At 41.9% G+C, this 21,334-nt stretch overlaps 2 protein-coding genes across 10 annotated transcripts in view; one reads left to right on the forward strand and one right to left on the reverse strand.

Moving 5' to 3' along the window:
- The window catches only part of LOC126399020 (von Willebrand factor A domain-containing protein 5A-like), a 55,216-nt gene extending 51,606 nt beyond the window's left edge, over positions 1–3,610 (reverse strand). For 3 of the 8 annotated variants that reach the window (XM_050058809.1, XM_050058792.1, XM_050058758.1), the window contains exons 1-5: positions 3,220–3,609; positions 2,163–2,245; positions 1,571–1,773; positions 1,266–1,488; positions 73–248 (exon numbers count right to left, since the gene is read on the reverse strand). In XM_050058809.1, coding sequence (XP_049914766.1) covers positions 73–248; positions 1,266–1,488; positions 1,571–1,773; positions 2,163–2,208 — 648 coding nt within the window. In that variant the 5' untranslated portion in view covers positions 2,209–2,245; positions 3,220–3,609. Of the gene's footprint in view, positions 1–72; positions 249–1,265; positions 1,489–1,570; positions 1,774–2,162; positions 2,246–3,219 lie in introns of all 8 variants that reach the window. The other 5 variants (XM_050058732.1, XM_050058750.1, XM_050058742.1 and 2 more) reach the window with 4 other exon arrangements.
- Positions 3,378–21,193, forward strand: vwa7 (von Willebrand factor A domain containing 7). 2 transcript variants are annotated; one of them, XM_050058526.1, is made up of 17 exons: positions 3,378–3,489; positions 11,286–11,568; positions 11,760–11,993; positions 13,139–13,235; positions 15,648–15,782; positions 15,943–16,138; positions 16,249–16,418; positions 16,701–16,813; positions 16,955–17,071; positions 17,463–17,678; positions 18,312–18,444; positions 18,673–18,825; positions 18,940–19,032; positions 19,146–19,432; positions 19,823–19,959; positions 20,137–20,296; positions 20,400–21,193. In XM_050058526.1, the coding sequence occupies exons 1-17, from the start codon at positions 3,437–3,439 to the stop codon at positions 20,931–20,933; spliced, it is 3,111 nt and encodes a 1,036-aa protein (XP_049914483.1). In that variant the 5' UTR covers positions 3,378–3,436; the 3' UTR covers positions 20,934–21,193. The 2 variants fall into 2 exon arrangements, with proteins under 2 accessions (XP_049914483.1, XP_049914486.1); XM_050058529.1 differs by lacking the exon at positions 3,378–3,489 and adding an exon at positions 7,646–8,115.
- Positions 21,194–21,334: the final 141 nt, after the last annotated feature.

Below are 21,334 nucleotides of genomic sequence, written 5' to 3' on the forward strand. Positions count from 1 at the left end.
CAAGTCATATACATCTTGTTCTCAGTACTGAGGAACAATCACACACAGCAGACACATCAGCACTGTACCTACCGTGGCCTGGGTTTGCTCTGTGTTGAGGTACTGGAGAGGATCCAGGGAACAGCTGGACTCTACTTTAGAGACTGGACGAGGAGAGGACACTCGGGCAGAGAAAGACAGACTGTAGGGCACCAGAGAGGCTGGGACAGAGGTCACCTTAACAATGGCAACTTCACTCCCTTCACTCCCTGTGAACAAGTGAGAAACGCTGTCATCTGGAGTGCCTTGGTAGCTGAGTGGGTAAAGTGCATGACACATAACTGCAATGTTGAAGATTTGATTCTAGATGGAGGTCTTTGTTGCAGGTCGCTGGCAAACAATCAAGTAGGGTCTGCAGCCATGCTAGCTGATCTGTAGGCAGCATGTCCAGGTACAGCAGTGCTGCTAAATGCGTAGGCAGCATGTCCAGGTACAGCAGTGCTGCTAAATGCTAAATGCTAAAGATAGCAAGTTCACAATGACAATGCTAACATGCTGGTGTTTAGCAGGTATACTGTTTACCATTTTAACCATCTTGGAGTCGTGTGTTGGTATACCACCTTTAACACATTGGCAACTTACACAAAGTACATCTAAGGCTGATGGGGATGTCATTGGTTTTGCAGGTATCTGGTCATCAACCAGTAAAATCTGACCTGCTGGTGGCGCTTGAAGAAAAGTCAGTGAATCAACAAAGATGCTCAGTTTCATATTGTTGGCAACATGGTTATCTGAACCAATCTGTGGACGGCAATCCATCCAATAGTTTTAAAGACATTTCACGAAAAGCCAAAAATGCCAACTTGTTAGTGCCACTAAAGGAATCATCTGAGGGGGACATAAATGTCTGCTGAGATATTTCAGTCGACATCAAACCAACTGAATGAATGACATTTTATTTCCTTGAGCCATGCAGCTAGCAAGGCTATAAATATGAATATTCAGACCCTTATCTCCACTTCAGACAAAGGCCAAAGGATATTTGTATATAAAAAAAACACTAGGAGTCAGTGTGAGCACATCATTTCTACCTCAGCCCTCTTTCAAACTACCAAAGTCAACAGAAATGCATTAAATGTGTGACAGACTTTTTAAAAAGCAGCTCTTGCAGGGCAAGAGCTCTGTAGTCACAAGGTGTGTGACTGTTAGGATAAATGGACAGGTGTGGTGTGCACTAAACTGAGGCTTAAGGGCCCCCTGATGAAGGTGTTGGCTGGTTTTCCTACCCTGAGGTTGGTAGCGAGGGTTGAGCACAGCAGGCAGACAAAACCTCAGCCCATCATCAGCCTGCACAGCCAGCTCAGTGACGTACTCCAGGCTGATGGAGGCACTCTCTCCTGGAGGCAGGCTGCCCACACTCAGAGAGAATATATCTGGACTCTGCTCACTCTCCTCCAACAGGAAGGCCTGCTGACCGGAGCTCAGTGCGTCATCATACTCCTCACGAGCCTGGAGTACAGACGACACATGTGAGCAACATTTACTGTGTTTTTAAGCTCCATTGTGAGTTAGTCTCTGCTGTCCAGCTCACCTTCTGTTTCTCCTTCACCTCAGCTACAATCTCTTTTTGTCCAATCTTAGCGCTGAAATGACAGACAGCAGCATCTCCAGGCAGAGGGAAGACAAAAACTGCCTCTATTGGTTTGTCCTCCTTGTTCTCATAGTTCAGAGTGGAGACCACTGTAGCCACATGGTCCCTCACCTCCACCTCCACCTCGATGCTCTTTAGAGGAACTGACAGAAAAACAGAAGGACACACAATGAACAAAGACTTTGTGTTTATTTATGCTTTTATCCTTCCCCTTTAGCATAATTGTGTCCACTGTATATTCAGTTTTAAATATTTGTATAAAAGCCCCTTGCTGGCACTGTGAGGCCTAAACTCACACTGTTGCAGGGACAAATATCAGCACACACCCACAATCATATTTTGCACATGTACAGTAAGTGCCAAGAAAACTGTAAAAATACACACAAGAGAATACAGAGGCAGTGTTCCTCCAGTATTGTTCAAAGCTGTTTTTAGTTACTACAAGCCAGTGTGGTTGAACAGTCAATATAAGGAGAAGTGTGCAGGACAGTCCTCTGTGAGATTTTGTGGTTATAAAGAAAAGTCTCTGTACCTGGTTCCTTACTGGCCGTGAGCAGACCACAGCAGTTCACCATCATGCTTGTTCAACAGGTTTCACTGCTGAGGAAGTTGGTGCTGTAGAAAGGAGGGTAAAAGTAAAATCAAACTTTCTAAAAAGGAACAGCAAAGCAACCATTGTACTTATTACACATACATTTAGACTTATCACAGACTGTCTCCCATTTCATGCTGCAAACAGTTTCATGCATGTTATGCTTCTTCACATTTAAGTTACTGTGAAACCTCTTGGTCACAAGCAGCATCTACAATAACTAAGCCTCTGATGATGATATACAATCGAGCAATTAAACTTTGGACAGGAAACTGATGAGAGCACATCATTGGCATGTTCTTGCTCATTTCAAACTCATCCATAAATGCCTACATAATCAGGCTCCTCAGGTGCTCGATGACTTTGTGGTTCCACTTAGAGCTTCTGGCTCAGCCAATGGGAGGTCTAAATCCTCGTTTGGTGAAACAGCCTTTTCTGTCCATGAAATTTACATGTGGAATTCTTTACCTACAGAAACTGGATCCTGATTTCGATCACTTCAAACTCAAACTGAAACAGGGATCCTGATTTCGATCACTTCAAACTCAAACTGAAACAGATTTTGAAGAGGAATCAGTTATGCAGCCATCACTAATTTGGTGCTGTTTGGAAAAGCACTATATAAATAAAGATCATTATTATTACATATAAATGTTCATGATAGCCTACCTAACAACCTGAAGGCTCTGCCTTGTTTACATTGTTTTTAACTTGTGGGTGTGTCTGTTTTAACTCCAGCTAGAAATTGCTGTGAGGGGAGAGTCTGCATGAAACTGAAAGACAGCAGGTGTAAATGGTGGACAACAAGAGGACCAGAAAAGAAACTCTATAGAGTCTTTAAAAATCAGCACACTGTTCATCTGGTGTATTCCGTAACACACTTAACACTTAGTTTAACATAAGCCTACACTGTAACAGACATTCTAACCTTTATACTAGTCTACTTTATATATTCAACTTATATTACAGTCATGACAACAACATATCAGGTGCCTACCTGTAAGAAGAAAGTGCACTCTGCGCAGGAAGGAGAGCCTGGAGAGGAATAATACACAAGGCTTCTGGTTGGGGATACGCAGTCAAACCTACACCACGCCCACAAGTGACGGGTTAGATTTTCCCGTCACTTGTGGGCCTGTTGCCAATCACCTTTCCCACCCACTAACTGCTCACCACGGAATGCTGCTCAGCATGAGTCAGGCACACAGCTGTGGATGGCGTCATCAGATTTTTCACATTCAACAAGGAAACAAATACAAAGAAACAGGTAAATTTGTCGTTTTTTCGGGTTTTGTAGGCTTTAAAAAAGCAAAATGACTGCGCATTCTGTTGTTTTCGTCTTGAAATGTCCACTCCCATCAAAAATAAAACCGTGACTGGCAGTGTCTCCGCTTTGCGCATGCGCAGTCTCATCAGCAGCCTGCACCTATCCTCGCGTGAGCAAGATTTAAAGAAAAAAGTTTATAAAGCATATTTTAAATGAAGTGCAAAGTTGATATCAGACTGTTATCCCTGTGCACTGCACATATTCTCTATGCTGTGAACTTTGGTCCATCACTTGATCAGTATTTTTGCAGATCCTGCACAGAAATGTTCAGCTCTTTCACTCCAAGAGTCACTATACACATTTAAACTTTATTTTTATATCACCGTTCAAAAACACAAGAATAAAACAAATAACGTCATAAAATATCACCTAGTAAAAGATAAAATAAGGAAGGCCAAGTTAAAATCAAGACAATAAAAGGTCATTAAAATCAGTAAGATCTTATTTTAGCAATGTTTCTGAGGTGATAAAAGCATGATTGGACATGTTTAGTAAGATGTTCAAAACATAAATTTACCCTTAAAGACCAGGTTCTTGTAAAGATAAAAGTTATTCACAAAACATCTTAGACCTCAAAAGAGTTCCTCAGGTGAAAAACTGTTAGGAGCAAGGAGGAGGACTTTAAAGAGGCTGTAGAGTTTCTTTTCAGAGGAGAAAATGGTTGAAACACTAAGAGGTCGGAGAAATATTCTCCAAACACTGGAATGAAATGCCACAGATTAGACTGGCACCTCTCCAGCTACCAGTCCACGCTTCATATTTTGGTCCGGACGGGGACTTGGACAGGCGACCCTCCGGTTCCCAACCTAAGTCCCTATGGACTGAGCTACTGCCGCCCCAGATGTGGACCATAGTTATGAAATGATGCCTCACCCTGGAGTTTTGTTCTAACTTTGGGGATGGTTAAAACGCCAAGACCTGAGGGTTTAAGACAAAGGGTGATTGAGCCTTTTCAGTTTTTGCTCCTCGGCTTTGGAACAGCCACCCACTGGGCATCAGATCAGCTGACTCTGTTCACATCTTAATGCACCATGTCATACTGCAAACATGGAAAAAGTCAAAAGAGCTCCAGCAACACTTGTGGTATGGAAAAAAAACTTTATTGACCGACGCATTTCGGCTTGTGGCCTTCATCAGGGTCATCAAGAAACATATTGCACACATCATTTAAATAGGTTCATTTGAAATTGAAAAAGTAGAAAAAAATAAAAAATGCATGCATGTGACCAATCCTATGCATCCACATATATATATCTCAGCCAATCAATCACTAATAAATGTGAGTGTGTTGGAAGCACATGAGACCTTTGGACCAACCAGAACTGCCAGAGAAGTAGCGGGAGTGTCTAGTAGAGGTGTAGAAAACACCATGTTTGGTCGTGAACTAGAGAGCAGTAACATGAGGAGATTTAAAGTGCTATACACAAAAAAAAATGAACAAAAATTACAAAACAATAAAATAAAAAATAAATAAAAAATAGTAATAATAAAAGAAAAGAAGAAAAAAAGAAAAAAGGACCAGTAGAGGCAGCAAAAAATAATAAAATATTAAAAAATAAAAAGATAATATCATACTAAACATTGCAAAGAGTACATTTTGTAAATACACTAGATAAAACAGACATAGAACCCACTATAAAAAATCACTAATTGAAAAATCCTCATTCATACCCTGTGGGGAGAGACATTTCAGATAAAAAATCCAAAATGCTTCTCTCCTTTTTCTCATGAAGTTGACATTACCCCCTCTTTGATTTGGTTTAATGACTTCAATGCCTAAGAAAAACAGAGAAGAGAGAGGGTGATTCATTTCATTAAAGTGTCTCGCCACAGGACTGGTGAAGTCCTTTCTTTTAATGGCACTCCTATGTTCTGTAATCCGCTCTTTAAGGGATCGGGATGTTTCACCTACGTATATTTTTTCACATGGACATTTTATTAGGTACACCACATTTTTTGATTTACATGTTATCAGGTCCTTAATATTGATAATTCTATCAGTGACAGGATGATTAAATTGTTTAATATTTTTGGTGAATTGACAGTTTATACAGGTACCACACTTAAAATTGCCTTGGAGATGATTTATTGCAAGTTTGCTGTTTGTGACTTTAGGCTGTTGGTATGCTTTGACTATTCTGTCCTTTATGTTTCTTCCTCTTTTAAAAGTGACCATAGGTGGATCAGTAAAAGTGCTTTTTAAAGATGGATCATTTTGGAGAATGTGCCAATGTTTTAGAATTACACTTTTAATATTTTTGGTTTTGGGTGTGAATGTAGTGCAGAATACAAGGTTCGGCTTAGGTTTTAAAGATTTCTTTATTTGTAAATATGCATCTCTGCTTTTTGAGTCTACCTTTGTTTCTGCATTTACATGAACCTATTTAAATGATGTGTGCAATATGTTTCTTGATGACCCTGATGAAGGCCACAAGCCGAAACGCGTCGGTCAATAAAGTTTTTTTTCCATACCACAAGTGTTGCTGGAGCTCTTTTGACATTTTTCAGTGTTTCCTCACTCTCCATGCACCTTGTGAATCAGTGAAGTTGTGCCAGAAACCACTTTCTACCTCAAGGAACACTGCAAACATCGCTCAGGAATGGTCCAAGGAATGTGACAAAGACCTGAAAGTGTCAACCTGGCCTCCAAATTCCCCAGATCCCAATCTGAATGAGCATCTGTGGCATGTGTCATTAACCCACCTCACAACCCACTGGACTAAATGGATCTGCCACCAACCCCCTGGTGCCAGACACGGCAGGACACTCCCAGAGATCCTGTGTCCATGCCTCGACAGGTCAGAGCCAAGTCCGATCCAAGGAGGCCCCACATTGGATTAGGGGTACATCTGGGGTACCGGCACATCACAAGAATCCTTGAGCAGATTGGGACCTGGGAAATCTGAAGGCCAGGTCGACACCTTGAGCTTTTTGTCACGCTCCACAGGCCATTTCTAAACAGTTTTTGTAGAGTGGCACGCTGCTTTTTTTCTGCTGGGGGGCCACTGCCATTGGGGAGTACTGTTGCCATGAGGGGGGGATACTTGGTCTACAACAGTGTTTGAGTGGGTGGAACATGTCAGGTGGTATCCACATGAATGCCAGAACCAAAGTTTTCCCAGCAGAACATGGCATTGGAACAAAATACTCAAAGTTATTCACTTCACCTGTCAGTGGTTTTAATGTTTTGGCTGATCGTAGGACATATGTATATGCTTATGTTTTATTAGTACCACTTTTGTTTTGTATTTTCCTCTTCTTGGAAGGCAGTTTGTGCTTTCAGCTTGAAAAGTGCTCTTAAAATAAAGTTCTTCTTCTTATTATTGTTATTATTATTATTATACAATGAAAGCAAATCTGATTAATAAGTAAGAATATGTCTTGTACATAATTTATACATGGTTGATGTGGTGAAACTGGGTCACCTACTGTCTGCAGGAAAACTAGTCTGAGAAACTGTCATAACGGAAACCAACAGGTTACCACAGGTGAACAGGAAATATGCGCTAACCTCATCTGCAGCGAGCTTCCAGTGAACTGGGAGGTTTAACAGTGTAGTTCCTGGACTGGATTTTCTTTTACACCCACACTCATGGAGTTACATGCATTGCACCCTGTCTAACTGTTTTCATGTATCCTTGTGTGGTGCTGTGATTCTGCGCGGTCAAGCCTCCCACTGATTTACTTTCACTTTCTGAATCACTCATTCGATGAATACAAAAACCTGACAGACTTTCTGTGGTTTGCAAAGGTGTCACAATGAAACAGCAGTTGCTGCATCAAACTGTCTTCTTGTCTTTTTGTTTGTTTTTTAAGTGTTATTGTGCAGCTGAAGACCAAAGCTCAACAGTACCACAATCATTCACCTCTTCTTCTTTTACAACATTCAATCCAACAAACTGAAGTTCAACACTGTCCCTAGCGTTGGCTAGCAACTGATGTCCTTCTTAGCATTGCTATTAGACATGTGGGTAACCAAGGAGAGAGGAAAAGGTTGTAGTGTTTGCAGTTGTGAAAAGCAGTGTTTTTTTTTTTTTTTTGGTTTTGTGAAGAGAAGAGAGAGTGATGGGTGGAGGGCCGGGGGGTTGGGGAAGGCCTAAGCTGAACACCCCGGCTGGTAATATATGCGGCCCTATTGTGGTCAATCAATGCACCGTGCAATAATGGAGGGTAAGGAGGGGCACGAGGCTGTAGGGGAGCCATGACGAGATGTCTTCTGCCTCATGGTGTGCCCCCCACGCTAAGAAACGCGCTCAGCACCAACCAGACTCTTATCCGAGTTAAACAAAGTGCTTGTTCCATTCATATCTTGGATGTTATTTTTCTTACTGAGGAGCTGGCCAGAGACAAGAGCCCAAGGACAGACAAATGTGAAGACTCAATAATTGTGTTGCACAGACAGGAATGCTGTGAGACTATGCACAGTTTCCTCTGCTGACAGGTTGCGGTGAAGGTCTACGTTGTCATATGAACGTACATGTGTGTCACTCATCCACATACACAGGACTGTAATGTCTCTGTTTTACGCTGTGGTGTGTGAACACAAGTCTACCGAGATGAACTGAGGTGAGTACATGTTTTTTTTTTTTATTTGAGCAGAAAGTACAACTTTAGACAAAAGTTTGTAGTTGTCTGGTAATACAGCATGAACTTATTTTGCACTTGGTGAAAATATAGTTTGCATATTCTCACAGTAGTTGACATTAGTGCACTGTGCTGGGAGGAAGTTTGGTATGACACTAAGTTCTAGTCAATATACTGTACATGCCTTAGTTTGTTAAAAGCAAACAAAGCACAAGATTATGAAAAGTTACTTAAAGTGAACTACAAGTTATATATGTTAATTAGATATGTTAAAAAGAATAAAATGTTATGATCAGTGTATGAGTTTTTCACACTGCGTCACTCCTGCAGGATGAGTGAAAGGAGGAGTCTTTGTGCTCTCAATTTAAGAGACCACACCAATCAGTTAAAACCTATTTGCCAGCCAAAGGAAGCCGGCAGAGTAGAGGGAGCAGTTGTTTATAGGTCCCGTGCTTTGTTTCGGCCTCCCTCTTGTGAAAGCACAGACTATGAGAACAAAAAGTATTGTATTTGAATAAAGATGACAAAGAACAATAGGAGCCTTTGTGCAGGCAAGGCTGAGAAAGAGGTGGGGTTTTTTGTCGGGGGGGTTGAGGAGTGGACGGTGACAGTAAAGGACAAACAGATGATTAGCACAAACAGATCAAATTTGCACAAAACATGACTCAAGAACTGGGGTTAGGCCATTTCATATTCATCCGTTTAGGAAGCGGAAAATGCTTTTCACAATATAAAATCTGGACTTATTAAAGAGTTCATTCAGTAATGATTGTTCAGTTCAGCTAAATGTCTTTTAATGTTTGAATTAACATTTTCAACATGTCTTACAGGCAACAACTATAGCTTTATCACTAAATTAAGCATTCACAAACAACTTGAGGGGATAGTTCAGACTTTTAGAAGTGGGGTTGTATGAGGTACGTATCCATAGTCAGTGTATTAGACAGTAGATGTCAGTTTGGAGAAGCAGGCTGGCGTCTGACATGGAAGCTGAGCGATATACTGCTGTGGAGGTGGCAGCAACAAAATGTATTCTAGCCACCTAAAAAAAAATCAGTTTAAGTCTACATGAAGTTTAGAATATTTCCTCTGCTTTACATTAATGTCAGACATGTAAGGAAAATGCTCAACTTCAGCAAACACTGAAATGAAGAGACTCGGAGAACCACGGAGAAAAGTTACAGCCAACGGGGTTACTTTAATCGCAGAACCTTAGCATACAACAGTATACTAGTCTACACAGCAAAACAGATGGAAACAGCTCTTAACAATCACCCTTCAAGTACTTTTATACTGGGCGTCTGCTCGTTCATGTGCGTGTGTGTGTGTGTGTATGTGTGTGTGAACACGCTTGGGTCGTATTTTCTGGGAATCCAAAGTTCTCCTGGTTTCCTTATTCCTAGAGCTGGATTTCGTGTATCAATATTTTCTATCTTCTTTGTCTCTCTGGCAAAAACAAAACATCACATCCGTCCCAACAGTCAGGTCACCCTAACTCAGAACATTCTTCCTCATTTAACCTCTCAAGGCTTGACTTACACACAAACTACTCAAATGATCAAACACCTCTTATGGGTCCTTTTTGCTGCCAAATCTGATATTTGACTAGCTGCTTCCTAAACCTTGTGTACCTGACCTTATTTTTCACCTTTAGTATAAAATGATACATTATCTGCCTCTACAATTTTCAATGAAATCGCTCTCTCTAAATCCATAACTGAAAGGCATACAAATGGAAGCCATATTTGTCTTGTCATACAGTACCACAATATAAAACAAGAATGGAACACAGTGAAAACAGAAAAACATTTACAATCACAGAGCACCTTATAACATAATATCAAATTACAATTACATCACATAGTAAACTGGGGCCCTGAAAGGAATCAGGCTAGAGCCATCATTAATCAGAGATCCCCAGAGCTATACAAAATGATCTTGAAACACAAACAGAACATAGGGTTATGAAAGGGTATCAGGTAAGAACCATCATAAATCATAGATCCAAAATTCGTTAAAAAGAAAATTGAGAAACATCTTGGATTACAGCATAATACTTGACTCAAAATCCCCATCAAGGTCTGTAGGCTGAAGGGCCTCTAAAGTGTCAATCCAGAGAAGCTCAAACTGTCCCTTTAAGGTGAAATTAAATTAACGTTTCTCTCGTCAGCACTTTTCAATATGCACAAATAATTATGGGGTAATGGGACAAGTTCTCTCCATGATGATGAACCCACAGATTATCATCACCTGACTCCGTGGTTACTCTTCCAACAACTGGTGAACCAGGTGAGAGTGGACTCAAACGCAAGACACTGGTAGAGACAGTTCAGGTAAAATATCACAGTCTTTACTGGTCAAAAGGTAGGTTTAGTACACAGAATGACTATCAGCGGAGGCAAACAAATCCAACAGGGATGAGGCAGAGGCAGAGGCAGAGTTAATCAACAGGCTGAATCCAAAAAAACAAGAGAAGGACACAGGGAAACAAAATGCTGGACCACTAGACACACAAAGACAAACTGGCACTGAGAGAAAACAAGACACACACTAAATACTCTGGTGAGGGGAAGGATAACGAGACACAGGTGAGGCTAATCAGGGCGGGACAGACAATCACACACAGGTGCAGTCATCAAGAGGGAGGGAAAACACACAGAGGAAGGAAGTGAAGTGATCTGAAACCAGAGGAGATGTGAGTTTCAAAGTAAAACAGGAAACAACATGAATGAATGAATGAATGAATGAATGAATGAAAAAACATAACCTAAGAAACTTGAGCTGTGACAACCCTCAGCTCTGTGGAGCATTTAAGCATATTTTAGCTCATTGTTTTGGTTTCAGGTTCACAACTTAACTGTTTCTGTTCACTTTTACTGCTCAGCGGCAGCAGGCAGCTGTTTTCAGCAAATAAGACTGGAATTAACTGAGTGCACACTTAAAGGACATTTAACATTGGACTTCCATTCATCGGTATCCATGTCCATGTCTGCTCAATGTGTGAGTTGTTTGTCAACATAGCAACTTTACAAGGAGGTAAAAGGGGAATGTGGAAAAATGAAGGAAGTGACTGGATCACCTCTCACTGGAATTGTACCTTATACAGTGTATTTTATATTGCAACTGATGGCAACACTCGTTTTCACATGCAGGTATGATGTGACCTGCTCAGCTCATCTCCGGGACATGATGTCACAGGGCAGAGGAAGAATCTGGGAAGGGAGTGGAAAGCAGAGGCACTGGCTTATCCTCGCTTACCTTCTCCTCCTGGCTTTACCATGCACGGGCTTCCTCCCAAACTTTTGGTCTCGAGTGTTAACGCTGTCCTGGGACTCACACACACACCAGTACATCACAGAGCAAACTATTCTAAATGTCACCATGGAGACTCTGAGGGCCACCAAAAAACACCAAGCAAACCACGCAGAGGAGCAGGTGAGCTGATGTCAAGATATTAACTGTACATTCAGTATTGAAAGACCTTCTTTCCACTATTGCACAGATGGGTTAATGAGAGTTAATTGTATTTAAAAAATTAGCTGTTTTCTGTGTTTATATTACATTGTAATATTTGAGCACTGAACTACATCATTCTAATGATAACCATCCACCTCTATCCCTCCCAGACCAGACTGGGCCGTGGTTTCTGGAGAGCTGTTGGAGAGGTGGTGAAGTCCAATGCAGCCATGGACTTCCTGAGCTCCACCAGGTCTGACCCGGTGTACCACTTTGATTCAGAGCGTGTGGAAAGTGCCATGAGGATGTTACGGCAGTTCTGGGCTCAGACGCTGCTCTCAGTACAAGCCAAAGAGTACCAGAGTGCTCGTCACAGCTTGGGCCAGCTATTTCACTCCCTGCAGGTAACAGGGCAACAAAACCAGACACCAAAAAAAAAAGTGAATATGACCATGACAACAGATACAATAGCAGCAAAATAGATTAATAAATAAATGCAAACGTCAAACAATTACAGTGTTGAACACTAAAATGCATTCACTCATAAGAGTTGAGTCAGTCGTGATGTTTGTTTAGTTTAGTTTAGTTGATTTATAAGAGGTCAATGTGCAATGACATTAATCATTTACAAGAAATGAAATCATAGTTGCACCAGATCAAACGCTAATTTCCATCTGTCATCCTACACATAACTCAACTCAACTCAACTCAAACTTTATTTATAAAGCACATTTAAAACAACCAAGGTTGACCAAAGTGCTGAACAGGTCAATAGAAATAAACAAGCAAATACAATGAGGTACCTAATAGTACACCACAATAATAACCATAAGATACATAAAATACAATACAATAAAATAAAATACAAGAGTTATAAAATAAGATCAAAATAAGCTAAAATGTTTGGGTGTCCAGCTCAACCTGAGTTTAAAGCCTGAGAGAAGAAGTGGGTTTTAAGAAAAGACTTAAAAACCTCTAGGGTCTGGGCAGACCTAATGTGCAGGGGCAGGCTATTCCAGAGCCTAGGGGCAGCCGCCCCAAAGGCTCTGTCGCCTCTGGTCTTCAGCCTAGTCCTAGGAGTAGCCAGTAATAGCTGACTGGCTGATCTCAAGGCTCTGGAGGGAGCATGAAAGTGCAGGAGTTCGGTTAAATAAGGGGGTGCCTACCTAACAAGTAGATAAGATAAAAATAAAATTCAAGGTGCAATGCAGACTACAGTAAATAACAGAAGCAGTATGTACACACTGCACAGTACAAAATACAATATAAAAAACACAGTACCTTGTAAAGTGACCAGATTACCAGTGCAGGTGCCTTACATTACAAAAACAGTAAATACAAACAAATATGTTATTGTTTCTTTCTTGTTATCCTGTTATTAGATCATAATCAGTGTTATAAATCAACTCTTGTCTCCATTTACGTTCTGCTACACTTGCATGACTATCAATCTGTATGTTGAAATGGCTCAAATGTTGGCATGGCAATTAAATTAATGTGCTGGCAAATATTAAGTAATGCTTTGTCTTTCAAACTTCTGTTATGCCAGGACTTCTACAGCCACAGTAACTGGGTTGAGATGGGCCAGCGAGTCATTTACCTCCACCTGCTGCAGCCGGAGGAGCCTGCCATCCCTGTGGCTAATGGTGATTTTTTTAACATTTGTAATTAACGGCAGTAGCTCAGTCCATAGGGACTTGGGTTGGGAACCGGAGGGTCGCTTGTTCAAGTCCCCGTCCGGACCAAAAATGTGGAGCGTGGACTGGTAGCTGGAGAGGTGCCAGTTCACCTCCTGGGCACTGCCGAGGTGCCCCTGAGCAAGGCACCGAACCCCCCCAACTGCTCGGAGCGCCTGTCATGGGCAGCCCACTCTGACATCTCTCCATTTAGTGCATGTATAGGTCCAGTTTGTGCATGTGTGTGTTCGGACCTGTGTGTAATTGACAACAGAGTGTAAAATTGAATTTCCCCTCGGGGATTAATAAAGTATATAAAATTAAAAAAAAAAAATTAAATTAAATTACACTAGCACCATCTTCATTACATTAAAAAGTGATCCTAGGGCTGAGAGATGATGATCAAATTTCAGCAGAATTAGATCATGATTATACATGCATTTCTCAAATGCTAGAAAGACTCCTGTGAATGCTCTTGATGTTATTACTGCTCAGGGAAAGAAGTCAGAAGTCAGAGTCAGCTTGTTACAGGCATGTGGGTTGATAATTCTCTTAAAAGGCTGAGGCTGAAATTAGGGTTTTATTTCAGAAATAAGTCCTGCCAGAACTACGTTTTTACTTCTGGATTATGGTGATCTGTTGAACGTGAATGCACCTGCACATTGTTTGCACATGTCAGATACTGCATATTATAGTGCACTGTGATTTGTTACAAATCATAAAGCCCTGACTCATCACTGTGCGCTTTATTCCAGGGCTGGTTTGCCGTCTTTGACCTTTTGTAGGCTCAGTCACTGGTATTTGTTCATTTATAAAGCCATACTGTGTAAACTCCCTTCATACATTTATACTTTGATTGAACAGAGATCTGAACGTAGCTACAGTCTGAGATCTTAAGACTTAGTTTTGTTTGTCTATTCCTAGTGCACAGAAAAGGGTTGAAACTTTGTGAACTGGTCTTCCTTAAAAATGGTTTGAATAAATAATTAAATAAATACAGTATAATATATAGGATGTCTTAACAACATTAGTCACTTAGCGTTCAGTTTTATGTTCGTGAAGAGTTTGGTTTTATGTAATGCAGCCCAGGAGCCCGGATGTGGTATTCCAGATGTGGAAAACTTCAGTTTATACCTCATAACAGAGAAAGATGTGTGTTCACTGCTTTGAACATTAGCTTAAGTGATATATGTTTCATGTGATAATTTGTGTATTGTGGTATATATTGTGATAATGGTCAAACTATAAGAGCGGATATGGCTGCACAAAAACAAAAATTTGATTCGCAGCTAGTATTTGGGGAGTCTCTTAAAATTTGCTGTACATACGTTCATGATATGCCAACTTGTATTGCTGTACAGTAACAGTGTGAGTCATACTGTATGTATACAGTATTGTTTTTATTCTCAGCATCTTGACATGTTCTTTTCTCTGTGGTATAATCCAGGGATCTCTATCTACTGCAGTATGTCATGATTATCAAAGTCAACATAGATGATGGCCTTGACAGCAGCAGTGTTATATTTTTCTTATGAATGATTGTTAGAGTAATGCATTTGTCATTCTTTTTTTTCTGGTGGAGGATTATGTGGACCCAAATGCACACACAAGGCAAGGCAGGTTGACTCAAAGCTAAGATGACTGTATCAGAGGTCAGCGGTTTGTCGGTGGAAAGGCAGTTAAAACAAGCAGCAATCTGACTGGTTCTGCAACCACACCTGGCAACACAGATATGCTGGCCATTTAACAGCAGAAACTATGACTGCTGTTCATGATAATGACCGTTGTGAAACAGGTCTGCAGAAGACCTTGTTGATACTGCAGGCATGTAGCTTAAGTAGGGAGGAGAACGCTGAAAGCAACAAGTGGGTAAGTGAAGCATGACAGGGTCTGAAAAGTTCAAACTTGTAATTCAAACTTGTGATTCATGTGTTATTTTGGTGTCCATTCATCACCGTTCTCAACGTCTTTTAAATACCTCGGAACAGAGATAGACACCTGTCTGTCCTCTCCACAGCACACTGACTCTGTACACAAAGAAGTACAACAGTGCCTCCACCTGTTGAGGAAACTCAGGACTGTTCATGTCAGCAAGGACATTTAAACTCTGGTTTACATCTCACTCACTGAATCCATTCTCACCCTCAACATTTCATCCTGGTACAAGTCACTAAACACTAAACACCAAACACAAAATAAAACTCTCCCACACAACTTATCAGGCCAGCAAAATAATCAGTTCACCCCAAACATCTATCTGTCTGTCTGTCTGTCTGTCTGTCTGTCTATCTATCTATCTATCTATCTATCTATCTATGATCTGGAGCTCTACTGGGCCTCACTAGCAGCAACAGACTAACTCCTCTTCCTTTGTGTCCACAGAAGAAACTCCCACCTGTATGGAGTGCTTCAGTGCCACCTGTCGAGGCAACCTCCTGCCAAGACTGAAAAACACACAGCAAGACACCCAGCTACTCACCACTGGCTACTTCAGCACTTTCCCTCCAAAACCTCACGGTACGCCTGTGAAACCTCAGCCTCCAACAGCTGTAGACCTGCTAAAAAGAGCATAGGAATAATTCATATACTCTTCTGAAAAAGCAATACTGAAATGGCTTTTACTTTTGAAAATCACTCTGCAAAACTTCCAATACACTACTGATTATTTCTTCCTCAGGCAAATGTAGTCATGGAGGTATTCTGGACAGTAGCCGCCACGTGGGGGCCAAAGGGGGCATCAACAAGGACAGCACCTCACCTATCTTCTCCCCTCACCATTATCTCCACCTGGAGGCTGCCAGGTTGGCTACTGAGGCCACCCTGAGTGTACTGAGAGACCTCAGAGACACCGTGGGCCATAAAACCTTCCTCAGGTAGCTTGTGACAAATGTTGGTTAGGTTTTTGTTTAGTTTAACAACATATTATTTAATAATTTCAAGCTGTTGAGTATGTCTTTATTTCCCTCTAAACTTCCTTCGACAGGCTCTTCAGTGTGAAGCAGGTCCCTGCACTGGTGTTTGTCATTGACACCACAGGCAGCATGTTTGAGGAGATCACTGCTGCTCGTCTCCGGGCCCACTCTATCATCCAGAGTCGAGCCCGCAGCCCTGGGCAGCCTGGCACCTTTCTGCTTGTGCCCTTCCATGACCCAAGTGAGTGTGTAACAATCAGCTTGAGTTTAGGGTAGTTACAATTACAATTCAAGAGCTCCTGTGATATTAAGACCTTGTTAAAAGAGGAAATTCAAAGAGTTTGGGTGCCTTTAAAATCCACCTGACAGCAACCAAGATGCACTTGACAATATTGTGAATGATTGACAGGTTGATTGGCGTCGGTCCACCCTCTCCTTCTTATGGTTAAGTCAGTAGGCCTACACTATGGAGTACTACTGCACAAATGAAAAATCTAACATCTCTATCTCCTATACCCTGCAGAGTTCGGACCAGTGTATGAGAGCGATGACCCAAACCAGTTTATGCAGTACATGGAGAACCTCATGGCGCTGGGAGGAGGAGACGAACCAGAGATGTGTCTCTCTGCCATTCAGGTAAATTAAGATGCTGTTTTTTTTATATGTATATATATATATATATATATATTTAAGTGATCAGTTGTGTGTGTGAGCATGTGAGCACATATGCACTCCGACACGTGGCAGCTAATTAACCATCTTGCTGTGTGTTTTCAGCTAGCGCTCACTCACAGTCCACCATTGTCAGAGATCTTCGTATTCACTGACGCCTCTCCGAAAGATGCCCACTTGTTTGATGTGGTCAAGGCCCTCGCACTTGAGAAACAAAGCAAGGTAGGTTTTAATTATAACGAGAATCCCTCTCTAATCAAAGCTACATTATCTTCAGTGTTGCACACATGGGGTTGTGATCTGTGGGGACATTTTCTGATTCTCTTCATCTAAATAAAACACATTTGAATGTAACAACTCCGATTAACAAAAAAACAAGCTTCACATAATGACATTCACAATTCAAACACATCATTACAGTGCAGCTAATTTACAAATTAGGAAGAAGTGATCTATGTTTGCAGATAGTGATTAGGAAGTGGAGTAGCATGTAACTTGCATCTCAGCATGGCGCCCATCTTGTGTCTTACATACTGTCTTAGGGGGACTGCAGTCAAACAAGTCATGTTTTAGCACAAGCCACTGGTCATGTTTTGAGATGTTTCTCCAACAGGTGACATTTCTCCTCACTGAGGACCCCAACTACACATCAGAGAGCCGAGGAAGGAGGAGGAGAAGGAGGAGCATAAGTAGGGAACCTTTGTCCCCTGACCGTTTCGCTCTCTACTCATCCTTGTCCTCCCTGTCAGGGGGACTGACAATATTCACCACCAACTCTGACATCCACAGGGTCTCTACCATAGTGGAGGATAACACAGCCGCTGACAAGGTACATCATCATCATTTTCTATGCAGCTGAACCAAAACAAATAAGTTCCTAAAGCAAAGACGGCTTCAGTGGTTCCAAATGTTGCTGGCTTGTGACGTTAAGAGGTTTTTTCTTTCCCTACTTATTCGCAACCCTTCAGATTCATCTTGGGACCCACTGTGGGAGTCCCAGCAACTGAGCCACATCATTATTGGGATGGGCGGGCCCCATAGTCCACTATCAATTGTTCCATTTAAAATAGATTTAAACAAGAGGGGAGGGCACTGGGGGCATGTTAAGGGCCTGGCTTTTGGACTACAGTGACGGGTCTTTTTGCACTGCCAAAATATTTATATGAATATAAATTTGTCTAGGAGCTCATACAACTACCATAACAGCTTCCTGTTGTGGCTGAAAATGAGGTTGAGAGAAGCAAAGCAGTTGCAGGCTGTACACAATGAACTGAAACATGCTAAAATGTTCTGTGAAGCTGAGGGAAGCTGAAGTACTTGGCAATAATTATTCACAAGTTGCATTTTGTGATCCATTTTTATTACACAAATATGGATTGTAGACGCTTAACATTTCTGTGAAGTGGAAACATGTGATTTATTCTCCAGATAGCCGAACACATTTCTCCTTTTTACTCCTCAGGTGACCCTCCTCCACGTAGAAAGTGACAAAGAGATGATGTCCTCCCATTCCTTCAGAGTTGACAGCTCAGTAAAAAATGTCACACTGCATGTCACTGGCATCCTGACAGAGTGTATCCTCACCAGCCCATCAGGTAACAGTCAGTTATACGTTTATAAACCGTTAACGGCAGCTGAATTTCCCCTCTGGGGATCAATAAAGGCTTATCTTATCTTGTGTCCAGGCAGTCATTTTTTATTTTGGGATTTACAGTATGTGAACTGCAGTTTGTACTTCCTTGTGCAGCCTTTCAATACAACTACCCATCTTTGCATTTGAATAAATAATTAAGCCCAGGTGTTCATCTTCCTCTGCTTGTTAGACCAAAGCCAGTCTCTGCTGAGCGAGGAGGGCCCTCTGGCAGAGTTGGAGCACTTCAAGGGTCTGTACCGCATCAGCCTGCTTCCTCCTTTACAGCCAGGCCAGTGGAAACTCCAAGCCAAGAGTGACGGACACCTCACATTCAGTGTGATAGGTAAAACAAGTAAAAACATGTTTGACATAGAGCCAATCCACTGACAGATAATTACATGACCGCACTTGGATTGAGAAACGAGGCAAATGTTTGTCTGTTGTTCTGCACCCACAGGTGACAGCAGTGTAGATTTCCTGTATTACTTTGCCACTGTAACTAATAAGACACACCCAGGTCTGGCCAGAGTGGAGGGCAGTCCAATAGCAGGTAAGAGATTTTCGATTATGATTTGTGTTGTATCAGTGACAGCGTACAGTAAGTCTTCCAACTAGGAATGTGCCTGCCATTTAGCAAACTTTGTTTCTTATTTAATTTCCCAGGTGTTCCTGTCTTTCTGGTGCTGGCTGTGACAGGCCTGGCTCCAGATGAGGAGGCATCTTTCAGTCACGTGACGCTGCTGGGAGCTGATGGGGAGAGCCTCCAGCAGGTGAAGCTGAACTCCTCCTCCACGTCTTCATCATCCTATTCTGTAGAGGAGCTTGTGGGATGGGTGGACTCTATTCCCAGAGTCCCCTTTTGTGTTCGACTAACAGGCCGAGACAGCAGAGGGAACAAGCTGGAGAGGGTCTCTACAGAGATGGTTCAGCCCACTCATGTTCAGATACAGGTAATGCTAAACAAGACTCAGGCTGCACCTTTTAGGTCATTGCTTTTATTTTATGACCTACAACTTTACTGATTTGGTTCAGTAGATGTAACAGACACCATAGCTGTGATGAATCCTAATCGTTAGTTAGTGGAGCATTTAACAGCTAAAGAGTCACATTTTCCCTCAGGAGAGAGTGGAGACTAATAAATGCACTTCCTGTATGGTAACCCTGTGTTAGTTTGTGTTTACAGCTTGTTCTGCTGCCCCCAGGTGGACAAAATAATCAATTACTGCTGCTGGTTCATCAGTAACAATGGAAAATTCATACAATTTCACATTGATGTACCTCAAATTCTCTTGCTTTTGTTGTGATAATCTCAAATAGTTTGCATCTCTCGGTCTCTTCAGGTGTTGTCTGTTCCCCGCCTGGTACCTGGTCACAGTACAATGGTGGACTTTGACATCCTGAACCATGGCCCGGCCCGACTCTTCAGTCTGACTGCTGATGACGATTGTGGATATCTTCATAAGAGAGGACCTCACAGGTATTGCACAAAAGAAAATCTTGCTCAGCCTCTAGGTGAACAGAAAGACTTGTGTTTCATATGAATGTTATATTTGAAAAGAATATTTCTTATCTTTTGAGAAGTGTTATAATGAAGCATAGAATTTTAACTATGGCAATATTTTTTGTTATTTAAGATTCATTTTCTGTTCCTCAGGTTCCATGTTGCAGAACAAGGGTCTTTCCGTGGTCAGGTGGACCTCTACACTCCAGCCACAGCTCAGGCAGGAACTACTGTCACCCTCACGCTCACTGTGCACGCTCTTGACTCTCCAGACTCAAATTATGCAGTGGCCTACTTGACTGTGGTCCCTCCGGTGAGCATTCACTGAGAACTAGTCCCAATAATTCATCTTACTGGACACTTTGTTTATTGAATTTTCTGTGTACAACTGGCATCACTTCCTCTTTCTCTTGTAGGATCCAGACACGTCCCCACCATCCTGCTCCGCTGCACGAGTACAGTCTACCTGTCCTTCCATTTGCAATAAATCTACCTGGAGTGTATCTCTGGTCGTGTCAGACAGGGGCTCTGGCCTCGCTGCCCTCCAGCTGCAGAAGGGTGAGGGCATTATGACTTTATTCCACAGCCCCATGCCCACAGAGGACAGCCTGGGAGAGGCCCACAGGGACAAGACAACCAGTGGAGGCCATCACCACCATCATCACCAACACAACGCCAGATTAGAGAAAGGAGACCCTCCTCTGAATGTATCTGAATGGGTTTCGGGCTCATCTCAGCCACTGTGGGTGAGGTACACGTCCAGCTGCTGCTCTGCTCAGGCTGAGCTGCTGGTGTGGGACACAGCAGGAAACATGAAGCGCTGCCATCTAACGTCCGGCCAGCAGAGGCAGCTAAGAGACAGGAGCACAGAGACCAGTGGAGCTGGACGGATTACGCTCACAGACGTCTTTTACTTGTTGCTGGGTCTGCTCTGGTTTTCTCTGCTTTAGGCCGATGTGGTTACAAATGTTTTGCAGGTCAAACAAATCTACGTGTTGATCACTGGATTTTAGGTTTAAAAAAAGATGTAAAATGTTCTTTTTTGGAGGGCATAAACAGATAAAACTGAAAAAAAGTATATAGTAGAGAAGTAGTTTGCAGAGAGTGCACTTAATGCAAAGCAATGTGTCTTTCTTAATTTTGGAGTATGTGCTTACTACTGTAATTTCTAATCAAGGTGCACTAAATAAAGATTGAATCATTTTACTAATACTGTCAATAAATTATTTGCAACTGAGATTTCCGCACATATAATATCACACAGAATATATTGCAGCCATGGTGTGAAGAATTTTGGACAGCACTTTTTCAGCCAGGTAATGATACAATTCAGGTGGACCTCATGGAAAAA

This window comes from Epinephelus moara, chromosome 2 (assembly GCF_006386435.1).
Source record: "Epinephelus moara isolate mb chromosome 2, YSFRI_EMoa_1.0, whole genome shotgun sequence".
Taxonomy (NCBI): Eukaryota; Metazoa; Chordata; class Actinopteri; order Perciformes; family Serranidae; genus Epinephelus; species Epinephelus moara.

Coding starts and splice junctions, on each gene's coding strand:
- vwa7 (XM_050058526.1), top strand. CDS start 3,437: ATGGCGTCATCAGATTTTTCACATTCAACAAGGAAACAAATACAAAGA. Junction 16,419..16,700: donor TGTGCCCTTCCATGACCCAA/GTGAGTGTGTAA, acceptor TATACCCTGCAG/AGTTCGGACCAGTGTATGAG. Junction 19,960..20,136: donor CATAAGAGAGGACCTCACAG/GTATTGCACAAA, acceptor TCTGTTCCTCAG/GTTCCATGTTGCAGAACAAG.